Source organism: Prunus avium, chromosome 4 (genome assembly GCF_965620075.1).
Source record: "Prunus avium chromosome 4, drPruAviu1.hap1.1, whole genome shotgun sequence".
In the NCBI taxonomy this organism is placed as follows: domain Eukaryota; kingdom Viridiplantae; phylum Streptophyta; class Magnoliopsida; order Rosales; family Rosaceae; genus Prunus; species Prunus avium.
The window spans coordinates 31404817-31428810 of NC_142287.1; the positions used below are offsets into that span (position 1 = coordinate 31404817).

At 37.8% G+C, this 23994-nt stretch overlaps 2 protein-coding genes and 2 pseudogenes across 11 annotated transcripts; 2 read left to right on the plus strand and 2 right to left on the minus strand.

Annotated features, from left to right (window-relative positions):
• Positions 1–1430: 1430 nt before the first annotated feature.
• On the minus strand, positions 1431–15493 carry LOC110746332 (putative LRR receptor-like serine/threonine-protein kinase At1g56140). 9 transcript variants are annotated; one of them, XM_088251417.1, is made up of 24 exons: positions 15270–15493; positions 14918–15104; positions 14693–14764; positions 14464–14535; positions 13996–14067; positions 13767–13838; positions 13546–13617; positions 13395–13466; positions 13222–13293; positions 13046–13117; positions 12862–12933; positions 12695–12766; positions 12475–12540; positions 12191–12253; positions 11760–11804; positions 11568–11623; positions 10989–11377; positions 10711–10906; positions 10454–10603; positions 10157–10275; positions 9810–10020; positions 9267–9498; positions 2186–2336; positions 1431–2081 (listed from the first exon to the last, which is right to left on the minus strand). In XM_088251417.1, the coding sequence occupies exons 1-24, from the start codon at positions 15394–15396 to the stop codon at positions 1674–1676; spliced, it is 3120 nt and encodes a 1039-aa protein (XP_088107543.1). In that variant the 5' UTR covers positions 15397–15493; the 3' UTR covers positions 1431–1673. The 9 variants fall into 9 exon arrangements, with proteins under 9 accessions (XP_088107543.1, XP_088107542.1, XP_088107545.1 ...); XM_088251416.1 differs by lacking the exons at positions 9267–9498; positions 9810–10020; positions 10157–10275 and adding exons at positions 2425–2656; positions 2968–3178; positions 3315–3433 and having other exon boundaries at positions 15270–15492; XM_088251419.1 differs by having other exon boundaries at positions 11568–11620; positions 15270–15491.
• Positions 3836–5299, plus strand: LOC110762256 (uncharacterized; annotated as a pseudogene). The gene is made up of 2 exons (XR_015835052.1): positions 3836–3987; positions 4640–5299. The product of XR_015835052.1 is annotated as an uncharacterized LOC110762256 (transcript).
• A 2144-nt stretch (positions 15494–17637) lies between the features above and the next one.
• LOC110764963 (uncharacterized) lies at positions 17638–18160 on the plus strand (annotated as a pseudogene).
• Positions 18161–18590: 430 nt separating this feature from the next.
• LOC110746331 (uncharacterized) lies at positions 18591–20754 on the minus strand. The gene is made up of 5 exons (XM_088251425.1): positions 20698–20754; positions 20164–20244; positions 19540–19638; positions 19373–19426; positions 18591–18848 (listed from the first exon to the last, which is right to left on the minus strand). The coding sequence occupies exons 1-5, from the start codon at positions 20752–20754 to the stop codon at positions 18591–18593; spliced, it is 549 nt and encodes a 182-aa protein (XP_088107551.1).
• Positions 20755–23994: the final 3240 nt, after the last annotated feature.

Below are 23994 nucleotides of genomic sequence, written 5' to 3' on the forward strand. Positions count from 1 at the left end.
CTGAACAAGAACAGAAAACATATGAAGAAGCTAAGGAGGAAGAGGCTTAAACATTGGCAGAGTTGTCATGCTTGAAGGGATGTGGTGGAGGAGACGAAGGCAGAGAATTATTAACTCCTGGTGGAGGAGTAGGCACCCCATAAACCTGAGCTGAGGCAATTGCGTCTTTTCGCCCACATTTTGTTGGGCCTGGACTGCCTCATGTGATCTGGCAGGTACACCTAGGAATGGGTATATTTTTGCTCCCCACTTTAACCAAAGGTGTACCCTCACCACCCTTCTCAACACTTGACACGTGTCCCTTGACATAATTATAGTTAACTTTTTATTTGTATTTATGCAACTATGGTTATGTCAAGGGACACATGTCAAATGTTGAAAAGAGTGGTGAAGATACACCTTTGGTTAAAATGGTGAGCAAAAATGCACCCCCTAGGAATATGCTTCCAAGGAAAAGAAAAGAAAGACTTCATGCTCGTTTGGGACTCCTCATCTAGGAAGTACTTCTGCTTATAAGCGCTTCTAACAAAAGTGTTTTTATTATAAAAATCTTGAATTTTCATAAAAAAAAAATTAAAGTGCTTTGTGGAAAAGCACTTGGGAATGCTTCTTGAAGAAACACATAGCATGTGCTTATCCAATAAGCGCTTCTATGACCCATAAGCGCATCTGAACTTTTTTGCCAAACATTGTCAAAAATGCTTTTAGTTATCAGAAAGCGCTTTTGGCCTTTCCAGAAGCACTCTCAAACAGGAACCCTAGCCCAATTGACTGACGGGCCTACGTAATTTTAGAGAGCTTCTTAGATGCTCCTGCAACAAACTCCCAGGTTGGAAGAGACTCGTCCTCGAGTCTAAATTGTTATCAACGAAGACTCCACGAGAAACTTGAAATTGAAAAAACTCCCCAGGTTGGAAGAGACTCGTCCTCGAGTCTAAACTGTTATCAATGAAGACTCCATGAGAAACTTGAAACTGAATTCTTCCTTTCCAAACAAAGAGGTATCTTGAATATACTCCATGAGAAGCTTGAAACTGAATTCTTCCTTTCCAAACAACGAGATATTTTGAATATCGAACCACTCTCAAATACTCATGTTTATTTTTTCGTATGTTTTTTCTGGAACCCACCAACCAGTCTATGTCACATGTTTAGTACGCTAAAGCCTACATGATGAATCATTGACGTTTCTTGATTTAGAAAACCCTTTTTCCATATTTTTCTGTTGCTGAGATTTGCTTTGGTGCTGAGTTGCTTGTGGATCAATTTGAGTTCGTTGTGACATTTTATTAATCAAACAGTTTCACAGTCGCTCACATACGCTGAAATTTACTATTTAGCTATTAAAGTCTCTGAATTTGCGAGACTTTTGCTTATAAGCGCTTATGTAAAGTTGTTTCTTTATTTAAAATTTACTGTGCTATCAAAAAGAAAAAGGAACATCCATTTCTTTTTCTTAATTAAAAGAAAATCTATAGAACATGTATTATTATTCAATGAAGATGAAGGCAACCAGATACCTATAGAATTGTATCTTATTTTATATATGCATCACCATTGCTAAAAACTAGAGGCAGAGAAAGACCCAAAGACAAGTACAACATGTAGGAAAGTTTTAGCAGTAAAAGTCACATATTGACAGCAAGGGCAAGACAATGGAATCTTCTTAGTTCTCACCTGCCTTCTCCTATAATGCCAGTGAGCATTGATTCAGTGACATTTACTGGAGATGGCGAAAGGTCAATCCCGGGGCTAGCACCAGTTGTGCTCCATTCAGGCTGACGGTTGAGAAGAACATTGCTCTCAGTTGATGGGGTATCATTATCCATCAAAAAGCTACTTGTGGTTACATCTTTGAAATCCCAATCTGTCAAATAACTTGGCTTTGAAATAACAGTGCTTACTTCAATATCTCCAGAGAGCATTGCCACTATGCGTGACATTGATGGCCTCATCATTGGTGATGCCTGAGTGCAGAGGAGAGCTGTTTTTATCAATCTAGTTGCTTCATTTTCATCAAACTCTGTCAATCTCGGATCCACCAGCCCCAAACTCTGGTCGTTTTCATGTAGAGTCCATGCCTGAATACAAACATCATGTGCATGGCATGGTTAAAAAGGAAAAAAGTAAAGAAGTTTTCACAACAATGCTAAAATAAAAGTAGCTGCTAGGCATATTGTCCTACCCATTCAAGAAGATAAATCTTTTCACGATCCAAGTTGTTGGCTGAGTTTGGCCTCCCGCTGAGGATCTCCAAAGCAACAACCCCGTAACCAAATACATCAGCCTTTTCTGTCAGATGTCCGCGCATTGCATACTCTGGCGCCAAATAACCTCTAAAAGATCATGAAATGGTTACTAAAAATGTTGCTTGGATTACACCCTAGTCACGATTAACTATGTATAACTTAAACGAGGGCTTACATTGTCCCTGCAACGCGGGTGCTAATGTGGGTTTTTTCGTCATCATAAAGCTTTGCCAATCCAAAATCTGATATTTTTGGGGAGAGTTCTGCATCGAGCAAAATATTACTGGCTTTGACATCTCGATGTACAATCCTGGGCCTTGACTCCTCATGAAGGTAAGCAAGTCCTCTTGCTGTTCCCAACAATATATTGAAGCGGGTAGGCCAGTCAAGGTGCAAGTCATTTCTTCCTAAAACATTACATGGAGAAGAACCAATGCATGTTAACAACTAATAACAAGTAGAAGAGAAAAAGAAAAACAAATTGGATGTAACCTTAGAGTACTTTAAACTGCAGAGTATTCTGTTTTTTTGCAAAATAAAAGGCAGAGTAGCAAAAGAATGTGCAGGTTTTTAATTTCATATGAATATTACTCTTTTGGTTTCTTTAAACTTCACTCCTCAGCAGAGAAAAATTATAACAAAGTGGTTGCGTAAAAAACTTGGATGAACTTTTAGAGTCCTTGAAACTGCAGAGTATTCTATTTCTAAAAAAACCTACCAAAAAGTGCCTGATCAAGGCTCCTGTTTTCAAGATACTCATAAACCAAAATGCGCTGGGTTCCTTCAATGCAGCATCCATACAATTTCACTAGATTGCGATGTTGGACTGCAGATATTGTAGCAATCTCGGTTACAAATTGACTCTTCCCTTGGTGAGATGCTACTGAAAGTTGCTTCACAGCCACTACCCTCCCATCAGATACTGTACCCTATAAACAGAAATACAATTCAGTGACATGAAAGTGAAGTAAAAAGAATCTATTTTGCTTCTCTCTCAATTTCTTTTTGTAAGAAGTCAAAGTCATTACTTTAAAGTAGCAGATATTGATGTAAAATAGATTTCACCTTATAAACAGGTCCATATCCTCCCTCTCCTAGCTTATTTGAAGGATTAAAATCTTCTGTTGCAGCTCTCAACTCAGCATAACTGAAAGTATTTGGTCGGGGGCCTAATCCTAGAAGATCTGCATATTCAAAAGAAAGTATGACATACGTTTAAATTTCGAAACAATACATGCTACTATAAAAGTTTAGAGGTGTCACGTAACCTCAAAGACTTGGAAATTCACATTTTTCTTGTGATGAGGGATTTTTTCTCAATGATGTTTGATTCAATAATTCCATGTTAGTGTGTACTGAGTTAGGCCTATAAACTAATGTAGTGTGCTTATCTCTATAAACTCGATTCATCTTTGTATATTAGAATAATTTAGAATATTATTTGTTTAAAAAAAAAAATTCATGGTTGGTTAGTTTGTAGTAGTGTCCATCATAGTCCCTATTGTAATGATTGATTTTCATGTTTATGAAAAAAGAAAAAAAGAGATGGATTCAATTGCCATATAAACCATAGGAATGAGATTGCTTTTGCTATATTTGAAACTACAAGGATTAAAACGAAATTTAGTCAAAATTATAAGTACCAAAAATATACTGTTGAAAGAAACCTTCTTTTATTATCTTCTCGCATTTCTAAGGCAACACCAAGTCAGAGAAGGACATAGCTCACTGCCCTGAGGTTCTGATCTCTCTCTTAGCTATTTGTTAATCATTCAGAGCTCTTTCTATCTATTTGTATGATTCAGCTCTCCCCCCCTGATTTATGTTTCCTTTTCTGAAATTTAATGGAATTGATGATCTGGGTTTTGTTTTCAGAGAGGAATTTGTGATAAGATTTGGGGTTTTGTATAAACTGCGCAATTTAGGTGTTTCTCGGGAATTATTTGGGAAATTTGTGATTAGATTTTGGATTCTGGGTCAGCTTGGCCTTTTTCCTGATCTTGAATGTGTTTTGAATCTGACTTGATCTGCTTGTATGCAAACAAAGTTCTCTTTTTTCTTTATGGATGTAATGTTAGGGTTCTCAGTGCTCAGAGCTCAGAGCTCTGGTTGATTTTGGAGAAATTTAGGAGGAAAATGAAAATGATATGAAACCACAATGCAAATATTGACTAAGAAGCTGGTTTGGTTTGACTTCTCTATCCAGATTAGAACCTTAGTGTGTGTGTGTGTGTGTGTGTGTGTGTGTGTGTAAATGAAAACATAAGGTTAAAGTTTTTAACTTGGCCCTTGTATGATTCTTTTTTTCTTCCTCTGAGTTGCATAATATTTTTTATTATCAAGAATTGTTATTTTATGTTGAGACTGAGACAGACAAAGTCTTTTTGTAGATTAATATTCAATTGATTGCAATAATTGAAATGAAGAAAGAAGGAAATGAGGAAACAAGCATGGAGTCAGTGAAGAAGTTCTTGGAGAAAGAAGGTGAAATGGCAATCACCATGGATGGGCTGCCAGAGAGGTTCTTTGAGCCCTTTATCATGAAAGGCATTCAAGTCGATCTCCTTGAACCTGGTCGTATTGTTTGCTCCTTCAAAGTACCCCCTCGTTTGCTGAATGGAGGCAATTTTATGCATGGTGGAGCCACAGCAACCCTTGTGGATTTGATAGGGTCAGCTGCAATCCTCACCGTCGGAACTCCCACTGTAGTTTCAGTGGAGATCAACGTTTCATACTTGGATTCTGCTTACCCTGGTGAGGAAGTTGAGGTTGAGGCCAAGGCTTTACGAGTTGGGAAGGCTGTTGGTGTTGTCAGTGTTGAGTTAAGGAAGAAGAAGACAGGCAAAATTATAGCTCAGGGCCGTCATACCAAGTATCTTGCTCTCGCTAGCAAACTCTGAACAGCTTGGAAGCTGGAACCAAGACCCAAGACACAATTCAGTTTGTGTTCTATGTAAAGATTTTTCAACATTGAATAAAATTTCTTTTGACTGAATTATATAAATTCACAGTTTGAGATGCAAATCAATGATCAATTGAAATTTTCCTTAGACTTGTATAGAATATTGAGAAACCTGTTGGTGTTGTAAATGTTGAATTTAGGAAGAAGAAAACAGGGGAAACATTGTTGTCAAACTGGTGCTTCTCCCTACACTCAATAAACTGTGAACAACTTTAAACCAACAATTCAGTGTTCCAATTTACAAATTTTGCTCATGGTTATAGTTCAAAGAGTTTCACATGCAAACAATGCTCAATAGCATCTCTCCTCAGACCGATTCCAATTCGAAAAAGTTGTTAAAAAACCAGAAGATTTGATTGCTTAACCTTTAGATCATAACATGATACAGCTGGTTCATGAAAAAATAATCTAAATCAAGAAAGAAAAAAAAAGTTGATTATTTAAGTCAATTCTTCAAAATCGCATTCCTCATCATAATTGCATTCATCATCGTAATTGTATCCATTATATTTGTCATTTGAAACATATGAATCGTCATCTTGGCCTGTCTGGCTTCAGCCTCTTCACCCTAACCATTACTTTCATGCCCAAACTCATCATCACGACTGTTCTTCTCATTTGACAGTTGCATATCACAAAGACTGCCACAATTAGACTTTGTTCCTAAAATGCAGGTGCATAACCCTGATTTTACACATGAAGAAAAAGATCAGATGAATCAAATTCGGTATCTATTAAAGTTCAGGCAATTACTCGCAGAGAGATACCTCCATTTTCTAAAACCTACCAGGATTTTTAACTAGGAACTACATTGCAAAATCATTATAAAATGACAACCAAAAAAAAAAAAACTTTGAACCATATAACTGCCCAATTAGTTAACTGATCATTCTAGTAAACCACTAGACTGATTTTCAGATATCACAGTTTCATGTCTTAATCCATGCTCAATAATAATACACCATCTTCCAAAGATTATTCTTTTATGTATTAAGTTCTATCCTGGAGTAGTTTGTGTGACTTGGATATACCTTTATTCCATTAAACAGGAATTTGGTGTCTGTTAAATAAATGATAAGTTGGACAATCAACATTTCTGGAAAATTTAAGCACCAAAAATCCCATAAACTAGTTTATTAATAACTTACATTCTTAGTATCCATCACAGTAGTAACTTTGACAGCCTTTTATGGCTTTTTAGCAGGAGCAGCTTACTTGGCTATAATCGGTTGAAGTGAAATGCAAATAAGATTGAAAAATGGGCAACCACGATTGAGTAATTTGAGCATCTTCCTTCTATTAATCAACTTGAGAAAAATGGGCAACCACGATTCAAACTCAAGAAAAAGCAAGAGCAATATCACATCGGTTTTTAATTATTATTATTTATTTATAAACGGTACAACCGACCGGCTATAATCGGTTTTTTTTCCCTAATTTTTTTAAAATAGCATCGCCGGGCTGCTATACCCGTTCTTCCCTATATATATATATATATATATATATATATATATATATATATATATATATAGTATCGCCGAGCTGTTATACCTGGTTCTTTTATTTTTTTCCAAAAATAGTACAGCCGCCCGGCTATACTGATTTTCACAAGTTGGAGCCTATATGATTTTACCTTTTTTTTAAATAGTATAGCCGTGCGGCTATACTAGATTTTAAAAAATATTTTAAATGGTATAGCCGCTCGGCTTTACTGGGTTTTTCTTTTTAATTATTTTAAAAAATAGTATAACCAAGCGGCTAGATTTGGTTTTTTTCCTAGTATAGCCGCCCGGCTTTATTGTTTTGACAGATGGCGCCTAGCGCTAAGCGGGTCCTTTTTAGATTTTAAAAAACAATTTGGTATTACTGAGATGGGTGTTTTACATTTTTCATAAAGCAAAAACAATCATAAATCAAAGGGCACAAAAGTACACTTTGTTTTGTTTAATTGGGGATTAGTTTTCTTCCATTATCACATCAACCAAGCATAGCTGGTTTTGATATACAAAATAATCACAAATCACAAATAGTTGGAGTATTTTGGTACAGATAGAGTTACCAAATGGGGAACTTGATTTCTCTGCATATTTTCTCGAGGTGGGCTGCAAACTTCATTTTCTTTTTCTAGTTTGCTTTTCAAGTTTTCAGGGAAAGGGGGACGATGGGTTTCGAGAGGGAAAAGGTTAGAATGACCAAATTGCCCTCAAATTAGGTTACACGTGCGCTTCATGTCTGATTTTTAATAGCAATTTGGATTAAATTGACTTAAATCTAGCAGTTGGTCTGAAATTTGCAATATAAAGTAGTTTGGGTGCTAAAAATATTTCCACCCATTTGCACAAGTAAGGGGAGGTAAAGGTTGGTACTATTCACCCATTTGTAAAATGACTTATAAGGACTTCTAAGGACAAAAATATTAATAAAAAAACTCTTTTCCTTTAAAATATTTAAAATGAAAAAAAAAGTAAAATCATAAATAAATAACCTTCTCAGCCGCACCAACTTATCCAGGCCCTCTCCCCGACGGAGCTCCCCCACCCCGATCTTTCTCTCCTCCACCTACACCACCTCCTTCTATCTCTGTTCTGTGTTTTATATATATATATATATATATATATATATATATATATATATATCTCTTTCTCTCTCTCTCTCTCCCTCTCTCCTCCCCAACACCCCGGGTTTGGTGGTGGTGATGCGATTTTCGCTTGAAACAACTACTGTTTCATTCGTCAAATTTTGGATTCAAAATGAGTGGGTATAGTGATTTGGAATCTTGACCAAAAATGGGTTTGGGGATTGGTAAGTTCCCGAAATTCCTTAACCCACCGAAAATGTGTTACGATATTATAATTTGATACCTTTTCATTGTTTTTCTTTTCCCGATTCCAGTTTCTCCCTCTCTCTCTCGCTAAAATGTCTCTGCAACAGTTTGTAAGTTGATCATGTTTCAAAGAAAATGGTTTATTTTTCCAAGCAGAAAAGGGAAAAAAAAAATATTGGTTATGGGTTGGGTAGGCTGAGAAATTCCGAGAGAAAGATCGTTTTCTCTTTAATTTCCCAGACCTTTTGTCTGAATATTTCAAAGAAAGGGCGGAGGAGAGAGAAAAAAATGGAGATTGATTTTTTTAATATTGTTTATTTATTTATTATTATTTAGTTTGTCGCAGCACACTTGTTGGACAAAGACTGGGGTGCGCGCGTGGAACTCCACAATATAAAAAGAAAAATATGGCATTGAAAGTTGGAACTCTAACCCAAAAGCAAATATTGGAAAGCTAGCCCCATTTCACTGGTCTAGGTTGTTTTTTGGTCAGAGATTCCACTACTCTACGTAAGTTAACGTTGGATTTTTTGTATTATAAAAGCCTTTAAGCATTTCATCCAAGCATCCAAGCATCAGTTCATCTAATGCTACTTGTGGACAACAATGCTCTCAGTTGATGGCGTATCATCATCCAGCAAAAAGCTAATGGCGGTTGTGGTTACATCTTTGAAATGCCAATCTGTCAAATAACTTGGCTTTGACATAACAGTGCTTGCTTCAATATCTCCAGAAAGCATTGCCACCACACGTGACATCGATGGCCTCATCATTGGTGAAGCCTGAGTGCAGAGGAGAGCTGCTTTTATCAATCTAGTTGCGTCATTTTCATCAAACTCTGTCAATCTCGGATCCACCAGCCACAGACTCTGGTCGTTTTCATGTAGAGTCCATGCCTGAAAACAAACATCATGGCATGGTCAAAAAGGAAAAAAATAACGAAGTTTTCACAGCAATGCTAAAATAAAAGTAGCTAGGCTAAGTTTCCCTACCCATTCAAGAAGATAAATCTTCTCAGGATCCAACAAGTTGTCAGAATTTGGTCTCCCGCTGATGATCTCCAAAGCAACAACCCCGAAACTGAAAACATCAGCCTTTTCTGTCAGATGTCCACGCATTGCATACTCCGGCGCCAAATAACCTCTACAAGATCATGAAATGGTTACTAAAAATGTTGTTTGGATTACACCCTTGTCACGATTAACAATGTATAACTTAAACGGAGGCTTACATTGTCCCTGCAACCCGGGTGCTAATGTGGGTTTTTTCGTCATCATAAAGCTTTGCCAATCCAAAATCTGATATTTTTGGGGAGAGTTCTGCATCAAGCAAAATATTACTGGCTTTGACATCTCGATGTACAATCCTGGGCCTTGACTCCTCATGAAGGTAAGCAAGTCCTCTTGCTGTTCCCAACAATATATTGAAGCGGGTAGGCCAATCAAGGTGCAAGTCATTTCTTCCTGAAACATTACATGGAGAAGAACCAGTGCATGTTAACAACTAATAACAAGTAGAAGAGAAAAATAAAAAGAAATTGGATGTAACCTAGAGTACTTTATACTGCAGAGTATTCTGTTTTTATGCAAAATAGGCAAAGTAGCAAAAGAATGTGCAAGTTTTTAATTTCATATGATTCGAATATTACTATTTTGGTTTTTTTAAACTTCACTCCTCAGCAGAGAAAAGTTATAACAAAATGGTTGTGTAAAAAACTTGGATGAACTTTTAGAGTCCTTGAAACTGCAGAGTATTCTGTTTCTAAAAAACCTACCAAAAAGTGCCTGATCAAGGCTCCTGTTTTCAAGATACTCATAAACCAAAATGCGCTGGGTTCCTTCGATGCAGCATCCATACAATTTCACTAGATTGCGATGTTGGACTGCAGATACTGTAGCAATCTCGGTTACAAATTGACTCTTCCCTTGGTGAGATGCTACTGAAAGTTGCTTCACAGCCACTACCCTCCCATCAGATAGTGTACCCTATAAACAGAAATACAATTCAGTGACATGAAAGTGAAGTAAAAAGAATCTGTTTTGCTTCTCTCTCAATTTCTTTTTGTAAGAAGTCAAAGTCATTACTTTAAAGTAGCAGATATTGATGTAAAATAGATTTCACCTTATAAACAGGTCCATATCCTCCCTCTCCTAGCTTATTTGAAGGATTAAAATCTTCTGTTGCAGCTCTCAGCTCAGCATAACTGAAAGTATTTGGTCGGGGGCCTAATCCTAGAAGATCTGCATATTCAAAAGAAAGAATGACATACGTTTATATTTCGAAACAATACATGCTACTATAAAATTTTTGTTAATGTCACAACACATAAGAATATCTTTCAAAGGCTTCATGCTTATCAACACTAGAAAGAACCTAAATCCGCATGCAGAATTAACCACTAATAATATGCTCTTTTACCTTCATCGTCATCTTTTTCTGATTTTTTTCTCCTCATATATAGAACTGCAAATAATAATAGCAAGCTCACAACCCCAACAGGGACTGCAATACCAACTATCAACCCAGTCCAGCTCTTCTTTCCTGGAGTAGTTGGTGGAAGCCCAGAATCTGACCAATGAAATAGAATAATTGTTCAGTATCAATAATTTAGCAGCAGAAAGATACATTTAAACCATTCATAGGAAATCTTCACAATTTAACATTATATTATATACCTGAAGCAGCATGGACAGCCGATATTAGCGGGCCGTAATCACCCTCTTCAGGTATGCAACATGTTCCCTTACCAGCCCAGAACAGATGAATATCTAGGTAATTCTCTGTCACATTAACCTTGAAGGGTCTCTTAATTGCTCTGTTAACCCCACCTGCCTCCTTCGATATGTCGAAGTCCTTCCTTATGAGGTTCCCCTAGGAAGCAAATGAAGAGATAGTTAAATAATTCTGTCTAACGAGGTTGCCTTTACTTCAAATAGTTTATTAGCAGCCTTACTTGAATATAGATATCAAATACACGCCTTCCTAGACTTTCCCAAGTTTGGTTAGCGCGGCTAGCAAAAACCGTTTCTGCAAATTGCAATGTTACAGTATAAGGTCCATTCTGAAGACCCAGGCCATAGTATCGCAATGAACCTGGGGACACTCTTGAAGTCTGGAAAAGCTCTGGGGTCACATCTGTACCGGTGACTTCCGTACGGGTGGTTTCCACAAATGATGGATTGTTTCGGTTAGAAAACAAACCCACATTGCTAACAGCCCAGTTCTGTGCACTGGTTACATAAAATTTTGCTAGGCCAAGAGCCGAGTCTTGATCAGCTTCATACAATATGCCATCAATTCCTCTCATTTGTGGTCCTCCGCACTTGATTGAGAAGTTTGCATCTGAAAAATTGAATATAGTAGCACAAGCTATGATTAGTGATAAAAACTTCAAACTCAAGACAAGACTCATACTGATGTTTCTGAATCACATATTTATAACCAGATATGCTTACATAGTTATAGAAGCAATGCCTATTCCTGTAACATGATAATGCATTAATAAATGGCTAGTGAAACAAAAGAAGATTACATCGAGGGGTATTGCATGGAAAATTCCTCTGGAGGCAATTCAATCCAGGAAGACTACTGCAAACACAGAGAACGATTATTATTTATCCAGATGGAAAAATGTAGTGGAAGAATCCATTAAACTGAAGAAGTGTAATAGTTAGTAGTGATAGTATTGTCTGTCTAACTAAGGGTAAGAGAAACTTCAACTCACGTTATGTTTGAACTGCCAAATGTGAAGTTGTTGACCACTAAGTTCCTGCATAAAATCATTAATCAATCAACATATGAAGCTATACATCTTTATTAAATAAAGATTTCATGTTCAATATCTAAACATAGTAGTACTTCAAATCCATCACTTCAAATTGCCACACACATTATTTGTGTGCACACATATTAACCTTGAAGACCACGAATGACACAAAAAAACATTAAGGATGCAATCTGATAGTTTCGTAAACCTTAGGAACATTTTGTGATATTAAGCCTTTATTGAATTTCATTCATATGGGTACTATATATACGCACAATATTCGAGGAAAGAAGCACTGTAAGAACAAATCCTGGTGATATGTTTTGCCCAAACCAATTCTGGTGATTTAAACTGTAACCATGAAGGTGAAAGATAAAAAGGAGACATACAGTTGCAATATTGTGGTTACCCATTGGGGAAGGCTTCCTGATAAATAGTTGTAAGACAAATCACTGCACATAACAATACAGAATGAGAGGGCACAAAATGCATGAAAGTCCAAAATAATTTGAATAAGAAAAATGATTAGAATGTTTTCATCAATGGATGAGGCCCTGATTGAGATTTTATCTCACGTACACAGATACACCCATATGCACACAGACGCACACAGAGTACTTGTTTCATTGCCAGTACATTCTATGCAACATACTTCTATGACATGAGGACTTACATAGTCTGAAGTTCATAGTTCTTTTCGCCTGGAAGAGGTCCAGACAGGCTATTGTTTCCAAGAAACCTGGCCATTTCATTTATAACATAAGGCACCCACAAAAAGAAGGAAAAAAGAATAAAGAAACAAGAAAAAGGTCAGATGAATGACTAAGTTTCTGAGCAGGAAATCCAATGGCATGAGTACAGAAAAATGTAATAGAGAAGGCAAGGCTTATTACAAGTATGTAAGGGAACTCATGCTGAACAAAGAACTTGGGAGTTCGCCTGTTAAATTGTTGAAACCCAGATCCCTGCAACATGAATGATAAGGTTAGAAAGCAATTAGAATGAAAGAAAATTAATTGGGATTTTTGGGATTTGAACTTATATATCTGCTGGAACGTACAACATCTGTAAATCTTGATATTCTCCAATATCAGAAGGAATGCTACCATTGATTAATGCATTCCGTAGAACTCTGTTCCACCACCAAAAAATTTAGTGCGCAAGTAAATGAGTAAGATTGCAAATTTTAGAAGGAAAAAAGAAGTTATATCACGATATTTGAAGGGATGAGAACGTTAACTTACAAATGAGTCAAGCTCTTCAAATTTCTTATAAAATCAAGAGAGGAGCTCACATTATATATATCACTGATTCGCCTGCATTATCATACACAAAAATAAGTGATGCTAGTATAGTGAGAGAGAGAGAGAGAGAGAGAGAGAGAGAGAGAGAGTAAAACGTATGAAGCATTTGCCCTTACAGATTGTTCAATGAAGTCAGTTGAGAAAAACTGGCTGGTATTGGGCCTTCAAAAGCGTTCCCTTGAAATCCCCTACAAAAACATTTGAGATGCTTGTGAATAAAAGACCCATCTCTCAGCCATGCAGGTCTGCTTTCATAAACTGCAGAAAATTAAAAGTTTTCCTTACTTACAAATGAGTTAGTTTTGTCCAATTCCCAATGAAAGCAGGTATCTTTCCTGAGAAAGGATTGTTTGATGCCCAGCTAAAATTCAAAAAGTTGACTCATAGTAAGCTCATCCCAGAATAGCAATCTCAATGTATTGAATAAACAAAAAACTTACAAGAGTTGCAGATTGATGAGCTTAGCAAATGTTGAAGGAATTTCACCACTGAGTCCACAGCTATCCATGTAACTGCGAAAATCATAAATTGATTACTACCAATTTCATAGGATATGCATTCCTTGCTCATCGATAATGACAAACAAAATGTTCCTTAGAGAAAAATTAAAAACACATTGCAACATGTGATTCATATTCGATGAGTTCAATGAAGCACTCACAAGCGATCGAGCTTGACTAAATTACCAAGTTCTGGAGGGAGTGTTCCAGAGAAATTATTTGTTCCAAAGGACCTGCAACAAGTCATGTTGAAGAGGTATAAAATTAAATAAAAGCTATAATCAGAAATGATAGGGGACTCTATATCTAACATGTTTCAATTCAATACAGTATTTCTCATTTGTGTAAAACACAAAATTTAGTTGTGTTTGGTCATGTTTCATTGCTTACAGGATAGTTAGGTCCTTAAGGTTTCCAAGCTCCTTGGGGATAGGTCCAGAGAATGAATTTTGGGCAATTGACCTGAATGGAAATATATCAATTAAAGATATTAGCACCTGTTTATAATTCAGGATAAAAACAGAATAATTTTCTGTATAGTACTATGTGCTTCTTTTACCGTATGGTGTAATACTCACTTGGGAGATCTATGTTTCATGTCCTCGAAGAAGAAATAAACCAACAAAATTGATTGATTTGTAAGAAATACAATTCCAGCTTATATCTCAGGACCAAAAACAAAAAGTAAAGCCAATCACCAAGCAGCTAGTCTTACCTCAAAGATTATAATTAGTAAGTAGTTCCTTAAAGCTTACAAAACAGATAAAGGAAAATAGAACCAGAGTCAATTATAGAAATTGTATTTGACAGACAAAAAATTTCTACCAAAACTTAAATAAATGCTCTCTCACTACGTACAATATCATCAACGCAGACATATTGCCGACGACTGCTGGTAGGGGACCGGTGAAATAATTCCGATCAATGTTCCTACAAGAATTGAAACAAAATGAAACGACCAGCGATTCATCTCCAAGTATAAAAAATATTTGTGACAATTTTGAACGGTAAAAAACCTGTGTCTTTATATGAAAATGTAAACTGTGATAAACCAAACAACAGAGAAGGGGTTGGAAAAACTTCATACAAAAAGGTCAGATATCTTAAAGCCACAAATTCTTGTGGAAACACCCCTTGTTTGTTCAGAGCATAAACTCTCCTGGAAAGAAAAAAGATTGAGCAGTTAGGCACTTAATATTACAATTGATAAATCAGGCATGATATGCTTAGTTTTCTAACACATAATTAATGGAGTTGCTACAGTCAACAACACAAGACTAAGAGTATGGAGAGAGAGAGGAGGGTAACATACAGTTGGGTGATGTGGCAGGTAGTATTTTTTTCATAAGTACAATCACAAATGATGGATGGATTATTAGCTGGATCCTCAAACGGGGTTCCATTAACGGCAGATCCACTGCATGGATCTCCACTGATATTCCACAGCCCCGGCACGGCTTGCGTGTCCCATTGCTCGAATATTGAGTTCAACGCGCTCACTGCACTCTCAATTCAATCGTTGTGTACACATCACATAACGTACTTATGTTACTAGACTGTCCAGAAATAGCAAAAAGGAAGAAAAAAACAACATATATACACTCTGTATTTAAAAGATGCTTAGAAATATATATGTACAACTTTTGAAAGCATGGCTAATGTACCTTCAGATGGATCGGTAGTAGCATTTTGAGCCATGGACACCTGAAACCAGAAGCATAGGCTGGAAAAGAAGGCAACGGACACTGAAAGATGCCATGGTTGCTTCAACATCCTCCTCGAATCGATCATGTTATTGTACACAAGCGCTGGCTCTTCGACGGCACAGAATTTGAATTGCCAATGGTTCCTAAAGTACTTGTTCTAACATAAAGAGTAGAGAACAACAATCAGAAGACTACGTTGACCACAAAATTTGAATTAACAAATGTTTTTGGGGTAGGTAGATTCCAATAACAATCAGAAGACTACGTTGATTGACTTCAGAGGTTTTGTATATATTATTAATTCTTATTATTATTGAGCAGTTTAATTTAGAGTTTGACTAAAAAATTTCTGTTTATTGTAATTTTCTTTTAATTTATATTTGTTTTTTCAGTTAATTACATTCTTACTTTAAGTTTTCATATACATAAACATCAACCCAAAAGAGAAATTAATAAATAAATAAAAAAAACTAGCCTACTATTCGTATACATTAAATCAACTCAAAAGAGAAATAAATAATATATATATATATACTTTTTGTCTTTTTTATATAGCTCATGTTGGCTGCCAGCTTTTTTGGTTTGTTTTTGCCCTTTCTTCCTGCACCGGTTGTACAAGTTAGTGGGATTCAATTTCAATGTTTGTTAAGAGCCATAGATACAAACTGATCAAATGGCTGAAATTTGGGCGCATCCATGCTCCTGGAGCATGGTAGAATTTTCGCCTCAAGGATTTTTTGGGTCACTGACAACCTCAGCGTCAAGACTACGTTGACTTCAAGTGGCATATGATCAGATGATCAGATGGTTGCCAAGTGGCATATGATCAGATGGTTGCCACTTTTCCAAGTGGACCAATTCTTTGACAAGTGACATCCACATTGAATATTATTACTATTACCATTGAGCCATTTAATTTAGAGTTTGAAATATCTAGCTAGAATTCTAGATACTCATCTCTAGGGACAGATCCAGAAATTTTCCTTGTAGGGGTCAACGTCTAAAACGAATTTTTCTTAAAAGATCAGTTTGTGGAAATGTGTGATCCTTAGGTTCACATAGACCAGATGGTCAAGTGGCATATGATCAGATGATCAGATGATCAGATGGTTGCCAAGTGGCATATGATCAGATGGTTGTCACTTTTCCAAGTGGACCAATTCTTTGACAAGTAACATCCACATTGAATATTATTACTATTACCATTGAGCCATTTAATTTAGAGTTTGAAATATCTAGCTAGAATTCTAGATACTCATCTCTAGGGACAGATCCAGAAATTTTCCTTGCAGGGGTCAACGTCTAAAACGAATTTTTCTTAAAAGATCAGTTTGTGGAAATGTGTGATCCTTAGGTTCACATAGACCAGATGGTCAAGTGGCATATGATCAGATGATCAGATGATCAGATGGTTGCCAAGTGGCATATGATCAGATGGTTGCCACTTTTCCAAGTGGACCAATTCTTTGACAAGTGACATCCACATTGAATATTATTACTATTACCATTGAGCCATTTAATTTAGAGTTTGAAATATCTAGCTAGAATTCTAGATACTCATCTCTAGGGACAGATCCAGAAATTTTCCTTGCAGGGGTCAACGTCTAAAACGAATTTTTCTTAAAAGATCAGTTTGTGGAAATGTGTGATCCTTAGGTTCACATAGACCCTTTTGTAGATACGTTCGTAAAAGACCCGTTGGAATCAATTGTGTTTTAAATGCATGTTGGGCCAAATGGTGAAATAATCAAAAGGCCCATTGGGCTTAGAAACATGTGTTGTATGACAACATAAATTAAATGAGCTCAAGAGGAGCCCAGGAAACACTATGGCCAAAATACAAGGATGTGGTTTTGCTTCATCTTTTGTATTGGCTTATATAAGCCACACTTAGACCATTTTCTATCTAGGGTTTGAAGAATCCAACTTTGGAGTGGGTTTGAGAGGAGAGAAATCTCCACTCTACCATGCTAGAACCGGCCACCAACCGGAGAGGGCTAGCACCTCACCTCCTTTTGGTTATCTTCTTCATCTCTTACACTACATTTGTGTGTATAAACTAGAGGGTATCTACTTTGGTACCTTGTGAAGACAATATGAAGCAAGCAACAAGGAAGAAGGTCTTTCCAAAGGAGAAAACTTGGAGACCATCTAAGAGAGCTTCAAGGATAAGAAAGTCTCATCCTTTCCTCCCATTTCTTTTGTGCATAAGTGAGATTAGACCTAGAAAGATACTTGGAATTTGGTAGCATTAGGCTTAATAAGATCTAAAATTTGTTTCTGCCTCTTTGAATGTTAGATTCATGTATGTTATAGCTTAAAATCCATGAGTTTAAATTTAAATGCATGTAATTTCCTTCAGAGGCTAAGTTATGGAGTCTCCTTAGAGGTTTGCAAATGGCACTAAGGGTATTAGGACCCTTGATGTTGAATGTGACTTTTTATATGTAGTTTCTCTGATGGCTAAGGCTTATGGAGAAATGAGGAAACAAGTATAGAGTCAGTGAAGAAGTTTTTGGAGAAAGAAGGTGAAATGGCAATGACAATGGATGGACTGCCAGACAAGTTCTTTGAGTCCTTTATCATGAAAGGCATTAAAGTTGATCTCCTTGAACCCGGTCGTATTGTTTGCTCCTTCAAAGTACCCCCCTCGTTTGCTGAAAGGAGGCAATTTCATGCATGGTGGAGCCTATGCTTAGCCTAGTGAGGAAGTTGAGATTGAGGCCAAGGCTTTACGAGTTTGGAAGGCAGTTGGTGTTGCCAGTGTTGAGTTAAGGAAGAAGAAGACATGTAAAATTATATCTCAGGGCCGTCATACCAAGTACCTTGCTCTCGCTACCAAAATCTGAACAACTTGGAAGTTGGAACCGAGAGAATTCAGTCTGTGTTCCTATGTAAAGATTTTTCAACAGTGAATAAATTTAATTGAATTATATAAATTCATAGTTTGAGATACAAATCAATTATCAAATTTTCATCAGACTCGTATGTAATATTGAGAAGTCTTTTGGTGTTGTCAATGTAGGGGAAATATTGTTGTCAAACTGGTGCTCCTCTCTACACTATATAAAGTGTGAACAGCTTGGAACCAACCATTCAATGTTTCAATTTACAAATTTGTGCTCATGGTTATAGTTCACATAGTTTGACATGCAAGCAACGCTCGATTGCATCTCTCCTCAGACTGATACCAATCAAAAAATTTATCAAAAACCAAAAGATTTAATTGCTTAACCTTTTGATCGCAACATGATACAACTGAATCATTTTTTATTTGAGTCATAATTCGTCAAAATCGCATTCCTCATCGTAATTGTATTCGTCATCATAGTTGCATCCATTATATTGGTCATTTGCAACATACGTATCATCATCATGGCCTTGTCTGGCTTCAGCTTCTTCACTGAATCCATTACTTTCATGCACAAAATCATCATCATGACTGCCTTCAAAACTGTTCTTCTCATTTGACAGTTGCATATCACCTTGACTGCCACAATTAGACTTTGTGCCTTCTTCGAATGCAGGTGCATAACCCTGATTTTACACATGGGGAAAAAAATTAGAAAAGGTTCTAGCAATTACTCGCTGAAAGACACCTTTATTCTCTAAAACCTACCAGGATTTCTAACTAGGTAGGAACTACATTGCATGGCGAAAAAAAACTATTAACCATATACAAAGATGAAAGATTTTCCTATTTTTTAAAGTCTCCCATTAATTGCCCAATAAGTAAACAACCTGCACAATTGATCATTCTTTTACGTATTAAGTTCTATCTTGCCATGGTTTATGACACTTGTATATACCTTTATTCCATTAAACAGCAATTTGGTGTCTGCACACTAACCAGACATTAAGAAAACAAAAAATATATTGAACAAGTAACATCATTTGACAATCGAAATTAAATGTGCCATTAGATTTGATTGGCTTTTAGTCACTTGTAGTCTCTGCATCAGTTAACGAGACCTTGGATGTTGACAGAACATAATATGGGATTTGCAAAGCATGAATAAAGCAAAATTGATTCTAAAATAAGACATATAAAAGATGCTTACAAGCTCTTCATTTAATTTATCCAAAGCATCATAGTTGATTTTTGAACTCAGCCTCTGCAAGAACAAAATGTCACATTAGTATCTGTTAAATAAATTATAAGTAGGACAATCAACATTGCAGGAAAATTTAAGCACCAAAAATACCATAAACCAGTTTATTAACTTACATTCTTAGTATCCATCACAGTAGAAACTTTGACAGCCTTTTCTGGCTTTTTAGCAGGAGCAGCTTTCTTGGCCATTCTGGCTCGGTTTCTACTCTTTCCCTGCCAATTTTACAGTTGCATATAGAGATCAATACATAAGAATCAATGCTGGCAGTAAAACATACACAGATAGTCAATAGAACAAAAAATAAGTCAAAAGCAAATAAGATTGAAGTGAAAACTTTCAACACAGTTATGTAGTGTGTGACTCCAATAACAGCTCAGAACTAGGCAAGAACTCTAAGCTGGATGAGACTTCCAAGCCTATGCTTCAGATCACAACGCACATATGACATGCAGCAAACATAAACTCAAATACAAGAAAAGAGGTCAGTTTTAAAAGTGAAGAATTCCCGCACAATCACAGATCTAAGGAGAATGAAGAGGCAAATAATGCAGGGGCTGATAATCATGATTAACTACATAACCTCAATGATTTTCAATCTAAAGACTCAAAAGCCAAAAATATAGACAACAAATAAGAAGAAACCATGGAACAAACAGAAACTAAGAAAGCCCCTAGCATTGCACCGAATCCTTGTGAACACACATATGACAAAATTTATGGATTTCCAAAGGCATTACCTTATCATAGTCCTTGTTCATTGCTTCCCAAATCATTCTTTTAAACAGTGCCGCCTGCTTGCTGTTAAGGTACCCAACAACCTACAAACCATCATGCCTTCCATGTCAAAATTCCAAAAATAAAAAGTTGAAGCAACAATCATATACAAATCCAAATCAAAGACAGCAGTTTACAGATAAGTCTAGACCAAGCACTATATACCAAGTGGCTATGATGGAAGTGATGTTGAAGAAAGCTGACGGATCATGGGCAGGGGGTAACTTTCAGTTTCAGGATCACTGCTTTTGTCTTTCATTAATTTTTACCCTTTATTTTAAAACATAGAAAATGTGGTTGATTGTCATGAACCAAGAACAAAACTTTTCACAATAACCATGAAAGGAAATTCCAAGAGCATTGATATGTAGATTAAATTCAAATCATCATTGAGGAATTTGAGCATCTACCTTCTATTCATCAACTTGAGAAAAATGGGCAACCACGATTCAAACTCAAGAAAAGCAAGAGCAGTATATATATAATTATCTGCGTACCTCTGCATCGTCAATATCAGAGAGGCTTTCTGAGACATCACCATCCGCAGGTGACATTGCGTACCCACAGAGGCCTTCTCTTCTTGCTGCCTCTTCTGTAACTCTACGTTTCTTTTAAAGTTTGTGGAATTTATATCAACTGGAGAGTAATGTCGGCGTAAATTCCTTGATTCTCCGAACCGACCTAATTCGGGTTCTTTCTTTTTCAGAATTGAAATTTGGAACGGTGGAACCCAAAAACTATATTCTTTTGTTCCACTCAAGTCAGTCCAGATTTAGTTTTCATTTTTTAAATCAAAAGCACTGAACGAAACCCAGAAGCTAGAGGAATATAAGAGGCCCAACAAATTAGGTTTAATTAAGATTGGCCCAGCAAAACAGAATACGCAGCCCAATCCCCCAATCCAAACCAACGAACACACACAAAAAAGAAAAGATCCGATATATGAAGAAATTGTTCAATGTGACTGTAACACCATGTCGGCATATACTAGTACTACTAGTAATAAAGCATAAAAGAACATCTAAAACATTAATTCATAATGAATTTTTAGCCCAAGTAGTTAAGAGCAGTTATACATGTACCTAATGTCATGTGTTCGAATTCCTCCTCCCCCAATGAGCAAAATAACATCCAAAACCGGCACAAATTGTGACACGACAACAACACCAGCCCTAAACAAAGACCGGAAACACTAATATACATTTCACTATAGAGGTTTTGTTTTTGTAGCCCAAATTATGGAAATATATTTGTTTACTTCTTTTCTTTTTCTTTTTTCCAAAATTTATGGTTCTCTTTAAATCAAGTTATTATGCAAACCGCCCATCATGGCCTCAATTGAACTAACTTGATTCCCTAAACACATTTAAAATCTAAAGTGAGAGGTGATGGGGTTTCCATGAATGAGTAGAATATGCATCCAACAACTGCTATTGCATATTCAAATCTCTGACATGTAGCCCCAGCCCTCACCAAAAGCAAAAGGAGATTTGGACTTTGGAGTAGGTCAGTGACAGTAGCTCTACCCAAGTGGTAGGTCCTTTCGCCCTCTTCGTTTGCTCTACCGTTTGTTGGTAGTTTACCCCATCCGTTTCCCTTTTCCTTACCTTTCCTTTTTCCTTTTTTCCTTGTCCTCACCTTTCTCTTTCACTTTCTCTTTCTCTTTGCTGAATCCCATCATGACAAATTTACACCAGACTGCTGAATCTCTAGCTTCACGGTTGGAGGACTCTTTCGACCTTGACGACGTGGAAAAAGACATCGTCCTGGTGGGTGCAATCATTGCTGATGTGGTGCCCAACATTGGTGGGATTAAAGGAGCCCTTCGATCTGCCTGGAACAGGCTGGGCGCTTTCTCCATCTCCCACTACAAACGAAACATTTTCACCATTTCTACCTCCAGGGATGTGGCATCTCAGATTCTTGAGGGTGCCCCCTGGAACACCATAAATTACTGCTTTAACGTGGTGGTCTGGCCCCCCCAGCTAACCATTGAGGAGGTACCCATACACCTTATCTCTTACTGGGTCCAAATTTCAGGCCTAACTCTGGAGAAGATGAATGCTGCAAATGCCAAAATCATCGAGGAAGAAATTGGTACAGTCCTGGAAGTGGAGGATCCTGTAATGGGTAAAGCCTTAACAAGGGGTTTTCTCAGAGTCAAAGTTCTCGTAGACTCACATAAACCACTACCCACTGGTTTTTGGCTCCCCAGATCCGCTCACCAATCTGTCCGTGTGGAGTATTGCTACGAAGGCCTGGGGGATTTCTGTTATGCTTGTGGATTACTGGGTCACTGTGAGAACGCTTGCAAGGGAAGTCCTGAGAGCAGTCCAAGCTTGTCGGAAAAATCATGGTATGGTCCATGGATGAAACGGCGCCTACCTCCGGCCTTCCCCCCACCACCTTTGGAGCGCCTGAACCGAGCTGGCCGGCGGAGACCCCCATCCGCACTGCCCGTGATACATTCTCTGACACGCGAGGTTGATAACTCGGTCACCGTGCCCCCTGTCATCAAGTCCTTAGTGCAATCTGACATGGGTTCTGCTGTCCCCCATAATACTGCCAGGGTAGCAACTTCTAGCCACCTTATTGCTCACAACCTGAATTTACTGCCGCAGCGATCACTCATGTCCCCTAGCTCTGAGGAGATGAGACATCGGTTTCCACCCGCTGGCTTCCCCAGCTCCAACGTCTCCACGCGTGCTGTGACCCCTAGGGGATGGAACCCACTATGCGACCAGGCCCAAGCATCTAAACGCCAGCTGGAATGTGATTCGGACCCAACCTTTTCTGTTTGTGCTGCGGGCCCAATATCTCTACAGCCACGAACTCTGAAGGCTTCGCTTTTGAAGCATCCTTGCGAGAATTCTTGTGGCCCACACGATTTGATACTAAGGGGTAAGGGCCTAATCCAAAGGGATTCGGATTGTCAACCACTTATCTCACCTCCTCTCGTCTCCTATTCATTCATGCAAACTACCCTCCCACCACTATCTACAAAACGACGTGCTGTCAATCACCCTTACGAGGAGAGCCTTAGGACTTGCAAGGCACGCATCCTGCCTGATCATGATACTATTGATGTCGATTCTCATGGGTTGGTGGCGGTCCCTACTCGGGTCGGTGGTAACTGGAACCGTGGTAAAGGTCGAGTTAGAGGCATTAGAGGAAGGGGAAAACGGGCCATGAGTGGAAGGGGGAGGCCCTGCGATAATGAATCTGCCTCCTACGTATGGGATTTGAACCTAAGTAACTTCAAAGAAGTACGGGTGGAGTTCGTTGAGAAGCTCCCTGTGGGCGATCCCCAGCTTTCGGATCAAAATGTGGAGGGGCGTTCCCACCTCCAGGGTTGTGGTGGCTGGCCCATGGCAGCCACAAGTCCTCAATGAGCCACCTCTCTTAAAACTGTCAGGGCTTGGGGCGTGCTCTGACAGTCCAAAAGCTCCGGGAGCTTATCCGCTCTCATGCCCCCTCTATGGTTTTTCTTATGGAAACTAAACAGAACTGCCATAGAGTGGCTATGCTCAGAAGACAGTTGGGTTATTTCAAAGGATTTTGTGTTGATCCCGTGGGTCTCGCGGGGGGTTTGACTCTCTGGTGGCGACCAGAAGTTGATGTCGAAATCCTTACCTCTGATAAGAATTTGATCGATACTATTGTGATGAATAGAGACGATGGAACCCACTATCGGGTCTCTTGGATGTACGGCCCTCCGTATCGGGAGGAGAAATCTCTTTTTTGGGACAACCTAGCCAGTTTTGCACTGGTCAACTCTCCCCCATGGCTCTGTA